Source organism: Sander lucioperca, chromosome 10, assembly GCF_008315115.2.
Source record: "Sander lucioperca isolate FBNREF2018 chromosome 10, SLUC_FBN_1.2, whole genome shotgun sequence".
Taxonomy (NCBI): domain Eukaryota; kingdom Metazoa; phylum Chordata; class Actinopteri; order Perciformes; family Percidae; genus Sander; species Sander lucioperca.
In genome coordinates, this window is record NC_050182.1 from 28,108,825 (window position 1) to 28,125,365 (window position 16,541).

The 16,541-nt window shown below is 40.7% G+C and overlaps 2 protein-coding genes across 2 annotated transcripts; both read right to left on the bottom strand.

The window, feature by feature from the left end:
- Positions 1 to 224: 224 nt before the first annotated feature.
- On the bottom strand, positions 225 to 10,569 carry skap2 (src kinase associated phosphoprotein 2). Its single transcript, XM_031299015.2, has 13 exons — positions 10,398 to 10,569; positions 9,897 to 10,002; positions 9,738 to 9,763; positions 9,220 to 9,321; positions 8,347 to 8,427; positions 7,920 to 8,003; positions 7,658 to 7,782; positions 7,229 to 7,292; positions 6,912 to 7,034; positions 6,670 to 6,747; positions 4,813 to 4,937; positions 568 to 671; positions 225 to 454 (listed from the first exon to the last, which is right to left on the bottom strand). Exons 1-12 carry the CDS (start codon positions 10,435 to 10,437, stop codon positions 579 to 581), a joined length of 1,047 nt encoding a protein of 348 aa, XP_031154875.1. The 5' UTR covers positions 10,438 to 10,569; the 3' UTR covers positions 225 to 454; positions 568 to 578.
- Positions 10,570 to 13,649: 3,080 nt separating this feature from the next.
- hoxa2b (homeobox A2b) lies at positions 13,650 to 15,541 on the bottom strand. Its single transcript, XM_031299762.1, has 2 exons — positions 15,026 to 15,541; positions 13,650 to 14,554 (listed from the first exon to the last, which is right to left on the bottom strand). Exons 1-2 carry the CDS (start codon positions 15,378 to 15,380, stop codon positions 13,866 to 13,868), a joined length of 1,044 nt encoding a protein of 347 aa, XP_031155622.1. The 5' UTR covers positions 15,381 to 15,541; the 3' UTR covers positions 13,650 to 13,865.
- Between the last annotated feature and the right edge of the window lie 1,000 nt (positions 15,542 to 16,541).

The window sequence follows — 16,541 nt, forward strand, 5'->3', positions numbered from 1 at the left end:
GCATTGCCCTGATGCCCTGATTGTTAATGTTTCTTTCCTCCAGAAAACACAAACCTCCATCCAGAATGTGTGTCCCACAGCAACAAAAACTGGCATGTGGCATTTCGGTCTCGAACATCTGTTACAGAGGTAGTAATCTATGACCTTTGAAGAGACTCTATTGCCACCTTGTGGCTTAAATCACAGGTTAAATATTGAAAAAACAAATGCTCAGATACAACCAATATGTTTGAATCTTTTTTTAATCTTGCCATTTGCAATTACCAAATTTACCAAAAACAGTGGATGAAATGGTGCGGAAAAACTATATCTATCTTGGATAGGATATAAATATGAACAAGCAGTGCAACATGTATAATGTAACGTAGAAATATACTTTCAAATATGCATTTCAGTCGTATGAAAATAGTTTCATCCAGTCATCAGTCTCTTGTGGATATGAGAGGGAATGATCCTGAAAACGACACATTTATTTAAATATAGTGGATTACCTCCAGTTATATATTTTGATATTCAAACAAGTGGAAGAAACTTGTTCAGTGCAGTCATGAGGTCTGAGCAACTTACATGGGGTGTATTTATATAGCGTAAAGCTCCATCAGGAAATCTTTGGGGACGATTCCTACAATTCCATTCTTCTCTCCGACCCACCAGCCATAGTTCTGGTACTCCTGGAAACAGGAAAAATTGGACCATTAAGATAATGACAAGACTGTGTTGAGGATATCTCTATCATATCTGCACATTTCATTTAGATGACACTTTTATCCAAAGCGACTTCTAATAAGTGCTAGCTTCAAATAAGCCAAACTACAAAGTGCCACATGTAAGTGAAACATGCAAGTGCATTTGTATCTATTTTTTATAACCATCATCTTCTTAGCCAAGGCGCAGTGTTTTTAGCCTGCGGTGGAAATCTCTTTAATTCATGTAGTCATCAGTAAATATCACCATCAATCATCACACCACAAAGTTGAGGTATATCTTAAAATGTAAAATGTTGTCTGATGGGAAAGCTCCATATGTACAGAAAGCAGTTTTGTTACTTTGGTGTCATTGAGACTGACTATGTTTAACAGATGAAGTCAGAATTAGCGAGGATATAGTCTGGATCAACAGAAGTACATTTCCAGGATAATTGCCTGGTACACGCCGGATGTCCCTCTGCTTTCACTTTCTGTGTATTCCCGTTCTCAAACTGTGTTCACTTTGGGAAACAACAAACATCGAGCTAGCAAGCTACACGGTGAAAATGGAAAACTTTGAAGAAAATTTGGATTGTGCAATAGGGCAGGCCTGCTTGGTTCTTTCGGAGAATGATTGTAAAGATTTACAAAGAATATTTTTACAGCATTTACTCTTTAACTGGGATGTTTTGGGAATGATTGGTGGGGATATGCTATGGACAGAGTACACACTGTGATACACTGGTAAGAGCAAATTATGTTTAACCATGCATGCAGATAATTCAAACAGCTCACATTACTGTATTGTGTGAACAGTTAACTTCATTTACTATCGTATGTGGTGTTTTTTTTTCTTAGTTTAAAGAAATGCAAAGTTTTTTCTCCCATCCTAGAATGTATGTGTGGTGTAGCCAGACCTTACTCCGCAGCGCTGTGGAGATAGGTCTGGCAATGCGAGACTAGCAAGGATATGGTGCCCTGGTGGCATAGGTTTAGGACGCCACCCGTGACCCACAACATCCCCAGTTTGTGTCCGGTTGGGGACCTTAGCTGCATGTCATTCCCCATCTCTCTCCGGCCCTCATTCCCTGTCATCTCACTAATATTGGCTGCAAGCACTTTTCTTACCAGCATTACCTGTTAACTATTCACAAGATATCTTCTGTTCACTCACTGTTTACTCCCTCCTCCCAAACAACATCTACATCCCATCAACAACTTCACATCTCTTGTTCCCTGTCCTGCCTTTCTACCCGCTGTCGGTTTTGAGACTGCACACACACCCCTCCGCTCCACACAAAAACCTCAGTGTGCGTAAAGCACATCACACATGAATCTGTCACAGCATGACAAGTAATAGCTCCAAATGGCTGTCAGCATGCAGAGATGTGAGGGGGGAGAGATCTGAGACAAGAGTCAGTCTCTCTCTCCCTCCCCCCCCCTCCCAGGGCATGAATCAGAACTGGAGATCACGATCTGACAAGGTTGAAGGAAGAGGAACCTGCACAATGTTTCAAATCTATGCCAAAACTCAGGGACGAGGAGGAACCACATCTGTGTCCAGTTATTCCCAGGAGAGAGTATTGAATGGTAGTGATCTTATGGTAGTATTAGACACAAGAACATTACAATAACAATAGTGATGGCTAGCATTGACCGTTGTCTAGTGGATCATTCATCATGTCAGAAAAAAAAGGTGCTTGACTTGCTTTCCATGTCAAATATGTATACACAGGACATGCATACAGTAAAAAGTAATTAGTACATTTAAATTACTTTAAATTATTAACAGCAAATTAAACATCACAAGAAACAAACATGATTAAAATGACATTGTACAAGCCCCTGAGGGGTAATATAGCAGATTGACATAAAGTGCATGTAAGATGGTGCTAGACTGAGTGCGTGTGGGTGCACGTTATGACTTCCTGCAGCTAGCCTTTGAAAAACAGCAACACCTCATTGTGTAGTTCTGGCTGACAAATAAGTCCTACTTGAGTGAGTGTGGGACACAATATGAGAACACCTATACGGAGCTGTGGAAGACTAATGATACCACACACTGTGACTACACACACATTAACACAAAACCGGATAAACTGTTCCATCATTTTATGACTATGTCCAAAAGAAACGCTCCACAGCTGATGCTTCAGCTTACAAGCACAAACTGTACAACAAGTGATAAGGTGAAAAGATGTGCAGGCACGATAACGACAGCAGCAACATGTTTGCACAGTGTTTACTTTTTATCAACCCATCTAGCCACTTAAGTTAAGTGAAATGTTATATCCCTCGATTTGTTTTATGTGCTGTGACTTGGGGGGAGATGAAGGGGTGGTGCAGCATATCCGGACAACACACTCTCCCTCACTTCCAGTCAGGCCCTATAATCAACACCCAGGGTCCTGACTGGGGGGTCTCGCAGCTGTAACACTACAGCTATTTCTGGTCTGTGGAATGGGGGAGGGACACAGGGAAGAGGGAGAAAGGAGAATGGTGGGGGGGTCGACTGTCCCTTTAGCTGCAGCTGGCTGCAGTCCAGACAGGTTTTATGGTCATTGCCCTCGCAGCAGGCCACAACCCCCAACACCAAGGTTTCAGCTAATGGCACTCCCAGTCTGAGTGAAAGGGCAACTTGATTCTTGGTCCTTTTCCACACACGAAGAACGTGTCATAAACAGGCATTTGGCCAATGACCATTGATGGTGTCTGTCTTCTTTGTGCATTGGTTTCCTTCCATTAGTGCTAAATCAATTAATCAATTAGCTGGTCAGCAGTAGATTAACAATTTTGATTATCCATCATTAGCTTGAGTCGTTTTTTCAAACAAATTTTTTTGCGTGTTTCTGCTCCTCAAATGTGAAAAATTGATGCCTTTTTATTTAGATTGTGTACTGTTAGACAAAAAATCTAAACATGTCAACTCAGGCTCATTATTTTCTGACATTTTATAGACTATGCATTTAATCTATAAATCAGAAAAATAAACATTAATAAAAAAAAGAAATCTGTAGTTGCAGCCTACATTGTATGATCCTGGCTGAAAAAGAAATGTAATTATTAGTCTAAATTATAATTCAGGTTTTTACAAATAAATCATTTTTGGAGCTCATCAGTCACATTTTTAAGGGGGAAGCCAGGATGAGCTCAAACCCAACTGTGATGTGACAGTCTTAATGGCTTTGAGGTGCCACTAGATGGCAGACTTGAATTTGGAAAGGCCAGTTGACAACAGCGTGTCTCAGTTGACTTCATGCACCATACAACCCAAACCAGACAGGAAATATAGCCAGTCTAGATGGTGCATATTTCACACCTTTTTTTTCTTTTCTTTCTTTACACAAACCACAGGGTCGACATGCATTGGTAAAAGTATACAATTCCGTGACTTATTACAGTGCAGTGTTCAAAAACAAGCTTGTTAAATAAATTACATTAAAATCCAACTCGATATTCATATGAACCAGTTAAGCACAAAAGGGCTCCTGTTTAGTTACATAATAAAGGTAAAGAACGGCCCCTCAGTCCTCAATAACTGGCACCCACGCCTAGCCGACAAGCCTCGGAAATTGTGCGTCCACGACACGTCCTCACCTGCTCTGAAACAGAGTGGTGGACTGAGCCTGGGTTTCCTGAGAACACACATTCCTATTTGGCGAGGTGAGAGAGACGTCTAAGAGGTGTGTGGGCTGAGTGCTGCTCACCGCCTGGCATGGCAGCAGCGTGCTGAAACAGTCCAGATGGAAGTGATGGAATGGCGCTGTGTGCCAGCTAAGCCCAGCCTCCGCCAGCAGCACTAGAACAGTTTCCGTTGTGACACAACTAATCCCCATCACAGTGCCAGAGAGAGAACCTAGCCCCGTCTGCCTCTTACCATCAGCCGTCCACCTCCAGGCGGTGGGCCAGGTGCTGCCGGTAAAGGATATGAACAGTCGGTTTCTCTGAGGGCCGTGAAATAACTCACTTTAGGTGGTCTGATACCAGCAGAACCCCTTTGACTACAAACCTTGTCACATCACAGTTGGGTTTGAGCTCATCCTGGCTTCCCTATGCATCATGAAAACACTCAGCAAGGGACAAATCAATGTTTTACCTCTGACAAGGAGGGTTCTCCTAACCATACCTTGCTCAGGATATAGATGGCATCTCCACGGTTGAAGGACAACTCATCTGAGTGGTCCCCTGTACAGTCCCATAAGCCCTGGTAGAAGTTGGGGTAGTCTGTGCTCTTATCTGTGCCCTTATTAACTGGGTGGCAAAGGGGAAAGATACACAAAAGATTTATTTTCTACTGAGAGTATAACACATTAAGTGTACAGGTCTGACACATAAGTGATTGTTTGTGTGCAGCAAAACCAACAGGAGGCAGTGGAGAGCCTAAAACCGAACTGAGGCAGACAGCAGCTGTGTGCCAAGTTCATACTAAATGCTAGGATTTAAGTATGTAGTATGTTCACACTGGCAAAGAGACACAAATTACTCAAAACAGTGAGTATGCAAACTACAAAAACACTGATTTGAGTGTGCTGTTGACGGACACTATTCTCCCACAACGGACAAAGACTAATTGTGGATGGTGGTAAAACAGCTCCAGGAACACCTCAAAAGACAATAACTATTATCTAGCTTCTCTGGTTTTAGCTTCTCTATTGTGAGGATTTTCTCTTTTTTTTTAATCATTTTAAAGTCTCTTTAAAGTCTCTTTGGGTTTTGACTGTTGGTCAGACAAAACAAGACATTTGAGGACTTCAACTTGGACTTACAATTTTCTAAAATTTTGTAGATAAAAATGATCAATTGGTAATCAAAACAATCGTTTTGTCTTAGCAGAGCGTATGTATTGCATCATTTTCTGTTAGTATGAAATGATAAGTATGGTGAATTGTGTTTTACTAACTGCAAAAAACAGCACACTATAAATAGCACATTATAGAATGCTGTATACAATTAGTAAGTAGTGGGAATAAGGACACAGCTAGTGTCTTAGCAGTTAGAGTTTCCACCTCTCAGCCTAATTATTTATTTGAAGTGGGACCATTTCCTGTTTGTAGGCACCCCCAGTGTGTGCTAATGTGTGTAGAGCTAGAGATATATCGGTTGGCTGATACCATCACAGACATATTGGTATCGCCGTATTTGTTTTCGGCTATGCACCAATACGAAAACCTTTTTTAAAGAACATATGATGCAGAAAAACGGCTTTGGGTAATTTAGAAATGGTGTCATATACTGTATCTATTTATTTTATTTTTTATTTCTTCTTTCATCCACAACTGACTGATACTGAACATGATTTTAATTTAGCTATTTATTTTATTTTTATTTATTCTTTATTTTCTCAGTGTTCATTTCCAGAATTGGTTGACAATGTAATGCATTGCATGTATAATAATGATAAATATTCTTTAATAAAGCAGAAAGCAGCCTTCTGAGTACCTTTGCATAGTCATATCAGTGCAACATAGGTACATAATCCACATAGAAGTAGTCTATTTCCATTGCAGCTCAAAACGTCACTATATTGGCCACATATTGGTAATCCGTGAATCTTTCCCCACTAAAAATCGATATTGGTCTCAAAAAGCCCAATATCAGTCGAGCCCTAGTTGTGGGTATGTTTACATAGATACAGTAGATGGAGATAGATAGCATGCTATTTTTGCGCTTGCAGAACATCACTTATTGTAAAAGGAAGTTGGCCAACTAGGCCAACAGTTATTTCCAGCATTGTGTTAACTGTCAGTTGCAAATGTTCACAGAAACTTCCTCTGTAAATGTCACTTCTTCTCAACTGTGGCTTAGAAAGTTAAGTTTGCTCACAGCACAAAAATGATTAAGTGACAGAATGTTAATTTGTTGATCACAGTCCCATCCTTTCTTACTATCTTTTAATCCACTAAATACATATATAAATACATATATAAACTAAATACACCACTCATATCCATGCAGTCCAAACACTAATTTTGGTAATGTGTACCTGAAACAGTAGGAGGAGCAGGTTTGCTGGCTGGTTCCACCTTTGGAGGAGGCTTTGCTGGAGTGGGCATGTCATCCTCTGGAGAAACAAGATATTGATGGATTGGTGTGTAATAATTTAAAAGCTATGCTCCTCTGTATAAGTTGCAGGCAGAGAAATATGCAATAACTGAAAATGTTCCAAGTTTTCATGTTCTGTAAGACAACACAGATCGTCACAGTGATACAAAGCATGGATCAGACCTGGGAGCTCTTCATAGATGTCTTCGTCGATCGGCTCAGAGTCGGCTGTATCTTCTATAGCTCCAACATCATCGTACACTTCCTGTTCCTCCTCTTCATCTTCTGGGATGATGCCCGTCATATCTACAAACAGGGGAACATAGAGTGTTTGATTTTGAACACACACACACACACACACACACACACACACACACACACACACACACACACACACACACACACACACACACACACACACACACACACACACACACACACACACACACACAGCTGTTTCTGACATTAAGAGCATTATGATGAGTTCTTATGTTTCAAACCTCTCAAAACAAAGTCTATCTGTTTCACCCACTCCTCCGCCTCTTTCACCGATGACGCACAAAACTGTGATGAAAGAGGAAAGAAATGAAAACTGCCATCAGTGCAATGTTCAGTTCTACATATATTAATTAACATAAACAAATAATACTGCATTTATGCATAGTAAAATGTTCCACATGGAAGAGCCTGAATGTTAGAAACACTCATTTCGACGTTTTAAATATGCGTGTCAGATTGAGCCATTGCAAAGGCAGCAGTGTAAAATGAATGAATAGGTTTTTAAAAATAACGACTTAATGAAGTGCATGTACACACATTCCGTGCCAAGTTTTAAACATGGCACATCTCAAGTCCACATTTGTTTTTCAATTAGGAAGTATACACTTAGAACAGCAGTGACTCAAATCATCACCATGAGACGAGCATACCTGATAGACTCGCTTGTCTGGAGCCGTAATTTCAAAGCAACAGTCTTTCTTTGAGTCTTTCCGTAAAGTGCTGTTCATTTTGACAGTGTACCCGTCGATACTGAACTCCCCCTTCTGCTGCTTGTCTGGTTAGAGGAAATTAAAACTTCATCATTAATGGTTCAGATATAACAACAGCAGAATGTCAAATATCCATCCACTTTGATTTTCTCAAACAGTATGTGATTCGTAATTGAGTGGAATGATATGTGTGAAAAAGTACCTTTCTCACTGCCATAATAGTAGAATGTGTGATGATTAAGAGCGCACCATCTTTTCTGCCATTCAGTGCCAAAAAAGCTGTGATCTGTGGAGGGAAAACCAACAATAATCTCAAACTGTAAGAGATAGATACTTTTCTGGTTTATTTATTTAAAAGGGCAATTAGAGCTGTGTTTTGCAAAAGAAATTGAAAATTCCAATGGGAGTTTGGGTGGTATATCATGTGATATCCTATTTGTAGGTGGAGCTGTCATTTTTGTCTTTATACAGAAAAGAAATCCAGCTTTTTGTTCACATGGATGTTTTGCCTGAAGAGGTCCTTGTAGGTCAAAACACAACATCAATATTTTTTTGGAGCTCGCAAATGTAAGTCTGCGACATCCTCTCCATTAAAACATGTATATGTATCTTATCAGCAGAGCACTCGCCCTTTCTGCGCTTCTCAAGGTATCCCGCTTTAAAGACAGACGTCAGGTCCTGAGCTGCCACAGGTGGGGACTGCTGGGCACCTGGAGAACAGTTGAGGAAACCCATTATCCTTTCAAAGTGTTTTTAATATGCAAAAGTGAAAATTACATTTGTTTTTAAAATCTTAAAAGATAAACAGCTGGGATTCTGAGTAACGTCATGTATTCTTCACATATGTTTATCATGTATTTGTTTGACTGATGTTAAAATAAGAAGCAAAATCCACAGAGGCTCCACTAAGCAATGTTTTGCCTTTCACTGGAGGAGATTCCCCTTGCAGCGTGCAACTTCAAAGCAAATGTTCAACTGCTGTGTCAAAGTTGCTTTGTGTGAAAGAGCAGCCATAAAACTGGCAGCTGCTTGAAGACCATAAACCCCAGACCACTAATAGCCATTTCACAAGGATTTCCCTAATACTCTGTTTATAAAAGTAAACACAAAATCTTAAATATTGCCATGATGGGGCATATGGGGTTAAAGCTACCGTACAGTATATTGAGGCATGTTGTTTCTCAAACTACAAACCATGGCAGTAATGTTCGGTCCCCAGACTGTGGCTGAGAGCAATAAAGCATGCTCTAGCCGTCAAAGGGGTGGGGTGAAAGAGGTGGTGGGAGAAGCAGTTGTGCCCCCAAATTGCTTCCCAAGTATGTTGCCAAGTTACAGTTGGAATGTCTCCCTCATTGTGCCACTCAAAGTCACTTTCTCCAAGGAGCAGACCCAATGATTTCTAGCCTGCACTTTCATGACAAGATGCAATTTCCAATACTTTAATCCACAGTTAGCAGTTAGCAAGTCAACTTGTGGATGTCTGCTAAGTGCTTGTGGCTTACCTTCGCCAGCCTCTTCATCTTTGTCTGTGCGCTCTGACTGCAGCGATCCTGCATCATTGTTGCTGTCAACTTCCTCCTCATCATCCTCCTCCTCATCTCCACCTATGAGTAAACAGAAAGTGCTGTGTAGTAATGGTACATGTGATATTTTTACACAGTGGTTCCCAACCTGTTGTGTGTATCTACGAGATGCAAGCATTTCATTTGAAGAGTGATTTTCCCTTGTCACACTGTTTGGAGAAGTTTTAAAAGCACGATACAGTATTTTACCTAAAAAAAAGAGCAAATAATAGAGAAAAGTCTGAAAAGAATTGTGTATCAAAATTGATCTTATATTCTGAGATGGTAAACATCATTTTTGAAAATGAGAATACATTTCAAGGGGTGTATCATGATATAATAAATTCAACTCATCTTGTGACCCCTTAGATTCATGTTGTGACCTCCTGTGTGGGTCCCGACCCTCAGGTTGGGAACCACATGGATATAAAATTGTGTGGCCCCAGTGTAACACTCACTTCTGTCCTTGAAATCTTGTGGGAAACTGTTGGGGAGACAGTAAATGGATGTTAACAATTTTCACATTTCGCATTAGAATCTTTTTTCTTTTAAGTGACACATTTATAACCAAACTCCAAAACACAGGGAACTCTGATTTACTATGCAAACAGACATACCCCAATTTGACCTCTTTAATCCGTTTGATGAAGGCTTCCCTCTTCTCCTTTGCCTTTTTGCTTAGATTTTCTCCTTTTAATCCATCACAGAGGAAATATTCTAGGTCTAAAAATCAAACAAAAAATACCAGGTAAATCCTTCATACAATCTGATATTACTTACTGATTGTGGTGTTTTATCTTGCCAGGCAAACGGCCCAGTACTGCTGGAGATCATATTACCTTTCAAAAGTACAACACAGCAGTTTGCAGCTTTGACGTCAAACCGCGCATTGTTTGATACTCATCAGCATGTAAGAATTAGCAGCAATGGTGTGTTGGCAAGATGCAACTGGACTAAAGTAGGTTTTCTGACTAAAAACTTCAGACATCCATATTGCGCCTGCGCTTCCTCTTTTACTAAACGGTCTCTTTAAAGCTGGGTTTTGTGACACAAGCCCTCAATGAACACGAAAAACAGCCCACTGTGTCCAAATAAACATTCATATATGAAGGTTTTACCTGAAATGAGCGTCGTTAACTCCTCGGGAATCGGACGCATTGTTGTGAGAGTTTAGTTCCTGACAGCGGTGGACAGTCCGGCGGGGCAAAACACTTCACACGATACGGAAGCAGCAATGAGTTTACGGACACGGAAGTTAATCTGCTAATTATTTATAACTGACCACACAGTTCCGCTGCAGAAAAAACACTGAAACCTGCCTGTTGTTCAACATCCATTCCACACTGACTTTTATTGGCCTATCAGCTTTTGTGATTGTATATAGTTTTTGACTGCTACTGATGACGGGGAGTTGATGCTTTAATGGAGCAACGGGTCTTTACAGACGAATAAAGTCAGCGGATAACGCATGATCATATTTTTGATTGATTCCACATAATATTTCTCTGGCACTTAAGTCTGTGACTGACTCACTGGACACGTTAGGAGTGTCTTACAATGATGCAAGCACTTTTGGTTTATGAATATGTCAACATTGTAAATCTAAACAGGCGCCATTAATAGTCGAGAAGGCAATTATATAAAACTGTTCTGCTGGTTTTCTGCGCCAGGTTTTTTTTTTCGTCTTTGAACAACAATGTTTGAATGAGCCTGCACTGATTTATTCCTAAATCACGTTTGTAAGTTAATCAGTTTCTATTGTACAGTCAATGACAAACACATTTTTCCTTCTTATCTGATGCAAGAGTAAATCCCCCTAAACAACTCATCTCTAACATCATGTCAAACCTGTGCCTCCTGGTGTATTCAGTGAAAGCAGCTGGTTGTCATATTGTTTATAAAGGTGTCAATCATTCATAGTCATCGTTTGACAAGCAGAATTCCCCAATCCAGGTTTAAAGACATGCCTTTGAACTGTATAGCTTGTTGTTGTGGAGAAATGAGACCGAAATGTCAGTGCAGCTCTGGAGGGGCTGTCTGAAGACCTTCAGATTTTTCTTCTGCTGCAGGTGGTCGACAGTGTTTGTCAGTGCTGCCAGACACACAGACTCTCCCCCAGAAACACTTTATTTACTCCAGTTTCAGTCCAGCAGCTTCAGGAAGACTTTAACATCCAAACAATATCTAATCTTCTTATTTGTCTTTTTGTTTTGTCTCTTTGTGTCAGAGAGGAAAATAACCTATATGTTTTGATGATTGAGATTGAGAACAGTGATGCATTTTTCAACACGTTTGTTTTATATCTTTGTGTTATATCATGTGTTAAAATGTTTCAGAATCATCCTGAGAAAAAGAGCACCACCAGTCCTTTAGATCTTTGGGTGATTGATAAAATCACATTCCTTAATGCAAAATTAAACCTCAGATCATATTCTGCATGAATGTTATTGTTTCTTCATTCATATTCTGATTTCAGAATATGAGCCACAAACCCTCTGCAGTCATTCAAAACCTGACCCCCTCCTGACCTGGCAGTAGTTCCTCCCAGCTTGGAGAGGAGAGCCAGCTTGACCTTTGACCTGTGTGTTCGGTGTGTGTGTGTGTGTGTGTGTGTGTGTGTGTGTGTGTGTGTGTGTGTGTGTGTGTGTGTGTGTGTGTGTGGAGGGAGGGAGGGACCTGCATAGTGAAGTGTTGTATCTAGTTTCCCATAAATTTTCATCTACTTTTCTTTCAAACACACTGCACATTGACCAAGCTGCTCAAAGTCACCAAACTTGTTCATACAACCATACATAATAAAGAAATTAAATAATTCAAAGTCTGAATATGTAATGATTAAATATGCACACTGTCATGGTGAAACCTGTGGATGTAGGAAAAAAGATACAACATGATGTATGTTTTATTTTGGGCATTCATTTCGAATGTTATCACTCCATTGAATGAGCATTATCAGTCAAATAAACTAGCAGAGTGTGCTAAGGAATAAGTGGCCTGGCCTTTATAAATAATAAATATGAGATGTAGGCCTATTTGTGCTTAGTCTAGCCTGTAGACACTGTATACACTGACACTCTTACTATTTTAAATGAGCTCAGTGGCTTCAGCACCAAACCAAATCTGACTTCCCCTCTGCATCCTGGGCTTTAGACTTCTCCTATCTATTTTCAATTGATCACAATTAGTCATCATAGTCACCAAATCTCAGTAATAGTAGTTCACCACCTCACTTGTTTTTGCTATGAGGCTCTGAGTCCAACCCGCACAATCCTGAGCTACAGATCCTATAGCTATATATATTGATTCATGTTGCCTGCAGACACTGTTCAGAATAATTGATCAGTGTGATAGTTAATCTTGTGATTCCTGGAACAATCTCTGGCTTTCCATCGACCATTTCCCCCTAAACATTTAATAACGGTATCCTTATAAAGAAACAGCGACCACGGCTGTTATGTGTGCGTTTTAACGAGCAGAGGCTCATCTGGTCGGTGTGAAGAATTCCTTCTGCAGTAAACAGGGACTTAGTCCAGATTAACATACATTTACCTTCATTAAAACAATTTACTATAAACAAATAGAATAAATACATTCTGTCTTATGTCGGCTGCTTTGAATTAACTTTATATTTTTAAATCATACAGAGTTTTGGCTTTGTAAGGCGCGATTCTAAATTCAAAAATATTGTATTACACTGCAGATCGGGCTATAAACAAGCCCCCTCAGTGCTGTGAGTTTTATAGGCAATAAAATGTAATTACAGAGCCAAGAAAAGTCATAGCTTTTGGCCTGGGACTCCTAGCAGGCAATTCTCACTGCAAATGTTCTTTTTCTGGGTTTGAACACGCGGAGGTAATGAATCGGCTTTTTTCTCCAGGTCAGATAAATCACTGAGGTCTGTACCAGAAGCATGGTCACGTCAAGAAAAAAAAAAAACTTTCAACTAAACCTATGAAAATAAAGATTTGAAACAAACTGGGATGCAACTATATATAATTTTACATTTATATCACTTATTTCTGATAGTGCTCTGTGTTCACTATATTTGGCTAATTTAAATGAAAGTTTTGGGGACGTTTGAGATTATACAATCAATAGTCTTTATACTACAAGAACATGTTAACTTAGACTATAATTTAAAAAAATATCCTGTGGCGTTTAAATTAAACCGTTTATATTATCTTGATTTGAATACTGTGAGAAACGACATTGAGCATTATGAATTATGCATGAGCATAATTCATTTTTCTTATGGCCAATATTCTCATATATACGTAGGCTATTTTTTATGTTTTATCGTATAGGCCTAAAATCAATGAGCTCTCAAAACTTTCTTACTGTGAAATAAGACAATAGCGCTGCTGATTCCCATCAATATAAAGTTTTATTTCAAGAAAATGATTCTGCTCAGTTATAGTCGAAATCCATATAAAAATAAACTCTCCTCTCGCAGCCCAATGGAATAAACTGCCATACAGACTAAATAGTACTTTTTTGTTTTTGCTTTAACTTACCTTATTTGTGAGATCTATTAAAACTGAGTATATAAACTGAACACAAGTGTCTGAATTCAAATAAAACATCGTTCAGTAGCTCAAGTTTTGCAGGTCGATTGTTGTGAGTGTTTCTGAGAAAAGGTCAAAAGTTTCAGATGATAAAGACAGGGGACTTTGTGCCGAATCTGACAAACTTGGTGAGAAAGAGGAGGAGGATGAGAAAACTTGGAAATCCTGCAAAGAGACGTCCAGGCCCGGGGAATTATCATTGTCCGGGCCTATTGTTGACACGCAGATAGGAACAGTGGGTGCCGGGTTAGGAAAATGTTTCAGATTTTTGTCATTGCTGTTCAACGGCGTGACAGTCGGGCTTTGGTTCTCCCCATTGTGCCCGTTCGGACAATGTTGTGAAGTTAAGGTATTTTGGTGGAAATACCTCTCCCTCTCCAGGAGCGTCCCGGCTGCGCTGCTGTCCGCCGCCTGCTCTAACTCGTCCTCCGGCCCGTCGTCCAGGCACGCGTATATCCCCTCACTGTCCCGGTTCTCCTTGCAGTGGGTCTGCCTCTTGTGCTTCATCCTCCTGTTCTGAAACCACACTTTCACCTGCTTCTCTGTTAAATCCAGCAAAGCAGCTATTTCCACTCGCCTCGGTCTGCACAGGTATTTGTTATAATGAAACTCCTTCTCCAGCTCCAGAAGTTGGGTGTTGGTATACGCGGTCCTCAACCTCCGGGATGCCCCTCCACCGCCAACACCAACCTCTGGCCCCTCTGGTGAACCTAAAAAAAATAAACCAAAGATTTTATTTATTTTAATTAGAGAAAAGCAGGCGAAAAATAAAACAGCAACACAGTTGTGTATGTATGGCTATCTGGAGAAAAACAAGCTCTATGGGGTGAAACTTGTGGCAAGCCAGCACCGGGACTGGGAAGATTTATGGGCCCCAGGCAGAATATGATGGGTCTGCGTGGACAGGACAGGACAGAGGGTGAAGATTAATGAACATGCCAGCTGCTGGCCCGCGTAAGAATAATCTATCACTCTCCATTACTGTCAAACATTAACACTCTTACACTGCATCACAAGTCAGTGCGTTACTTGATGAGATTAAGCATGCTTAAATCAAAATCCTCTACTGGCTTAAAGGGACGCCCACGTTGCACAAGGCCCGGGATGCAGCTTCTTGCTGAGGGGAATCCTCAGACAATGAGGAGCCTTTTACATGGAGGTTATTAATCATCATGTCTTGCCTTGGGGGGAAAAGTAGAGTGGAGAGGAGTCAGTCGTTGTTGCAGCAGCAGCAGCAGCATCAGCCTGGTTTCTCTTGATGCTTTTCTTCTCCTTCATCCACGGGTACTCCGGGGGTAGGGATGCAGCCTGCAGTGGCTGCTTTGAGCGGCTGTGGCGTGGGTGGATTCCCGGGTTAAGGCCGGGGATGTTCTGCTCAAAAGGAGGAGGAATCAGTGTCGACTGTGAAAGCGCCGAGCTCTTGATTGATGAACTTTGAAATGCATCACCGACAGGGTTAGTGAGAGATGTCAGGCACTCAGCGAGCGACGGCTGGCTGTTGATAAAACCACTTTCTCGCCCAAATTCGTAATTCATCTCCTCCTCCTTGTGTTGAAATTTCGCTGAGTTTTAGGTTGATTCAGATTAATAAGCAGTTTATTGTCATAAACTACTAAACTCGATATAGTCGTATGGAGACCTGTATGCCATAAACTATTGCTTTCATGAGGACATGGTTGGAATTAGACCGTGCTGCTTGTCACATGATTGCATCTGCCCAATGACAATTTGGGGTTTTTATCAAAAGAAGCCACTGTCCCCTGTGATTGATCGAGAAAGTCGGAGGAGTAACGCCTCATTCCGGGGGTAGGGGTGGCTTTATTTACACATTTTTTGGGGTCAGTTTGTTCACCACTGCCCGCCCCCAAAAACCGTGCCTTCTTTGCGCCTCAACGCAGTTTGCCGTACGAGTACACGCGAGTTGTGGTAGGCTACGTGTGTGTGTGTGTGTGTGTGTGTGTGTGTGTGTGTGTGTGTGTGTGTGTGTGTGTGTGTGTGTGCGTGTGTGTGTGTGTGTGCGTGTGTGTGTGTGCGTGTGTGTGTGTGTGTGTGTGTGTGTGTGTGTTGTTCATTTATTTGTAGCGTAGTACTCCACAAATCATTTCAGCAGTCACATTTGCGTTTCATAATGCTGCGAAGCCCACAGTCGTTATCAGTGCCAAGGCGTTAATCTTGAGAGTTTCTTGAAGGTTTTCTTGGAGAGGAAAAGCTGCACCAGACATCTAACAACATGCCCACCCCTCCCCCAATACACACCACAGGAGAGAGAGAGAGAGAGAGAGAGAGAGAGAGAGAGAGAGAGAGATGATTTCAATGTGATTTTCAATCAGATCAGATCAGATTTAGCGTAATTTGATCTAAGCGTCCCAAAAGGCTACATTATGTCATTAAAGGGAACTTTATCATTGAAGTCATTATAGGAAATCTACTGGAAAAAACGCAATATTTTGTGTCAATGTAAGAAAGCAGTTGGGTTATTTAACAGGAATTTGTCATCACCATTTCACAGTTTATAGCTCCCTGTCCCACATTCCATTTCATTTATTTTATTTCACATAGGGATAATGTTGACCTAAGCCATCATCCTTACACCTCAGCATTATTGGTTATAACATAGCGGAGAGTAGAAATGATTTGCCACTTTAGTGTGAGGCAGAGGAAAGGTGGCTGTTTATTGCTCAGGCTCTAAACAAAGAG

Bases quoted from the DNA above. Each gene is read 5' to 3' on its own strand.
- skap2 (XM_031299015.2), bottom strand. From the start codon at position 10,437: ATGCGTCCGATTCCCGAGGAGTTAACGACGCTCATTTCAG. The intron at 7,783-7,919 runs GTACTTTTTCAC...TCCTCTAACCAG, and splicing joins CTATTATGGCAGTGAGAAAG to ACAAGCAGCAGAAGGGGGAG. The intron at 7,035-7,228 runs GTTTGAAACATA...CCCTGTTTGTAG, and splicing joins GATAGACTTTGTTTTGAGAG to ATATGACGGGCATCATCCCA.
- hoxa2b (XM_031299762.1), bottom strand. From the start codon at position 15,380: ATGAATTACGAATTTGGGCGAGAAAGTGGTTTTATCAACAGCCAGCCG. The intron at 14,555-15,025 runs GCAAGACATGAT...TATTTTTTTTAG, and splicing joins ACTCTACTTTTCCCCCCAAG to GTTCACCAGAGGGGCCAGAG.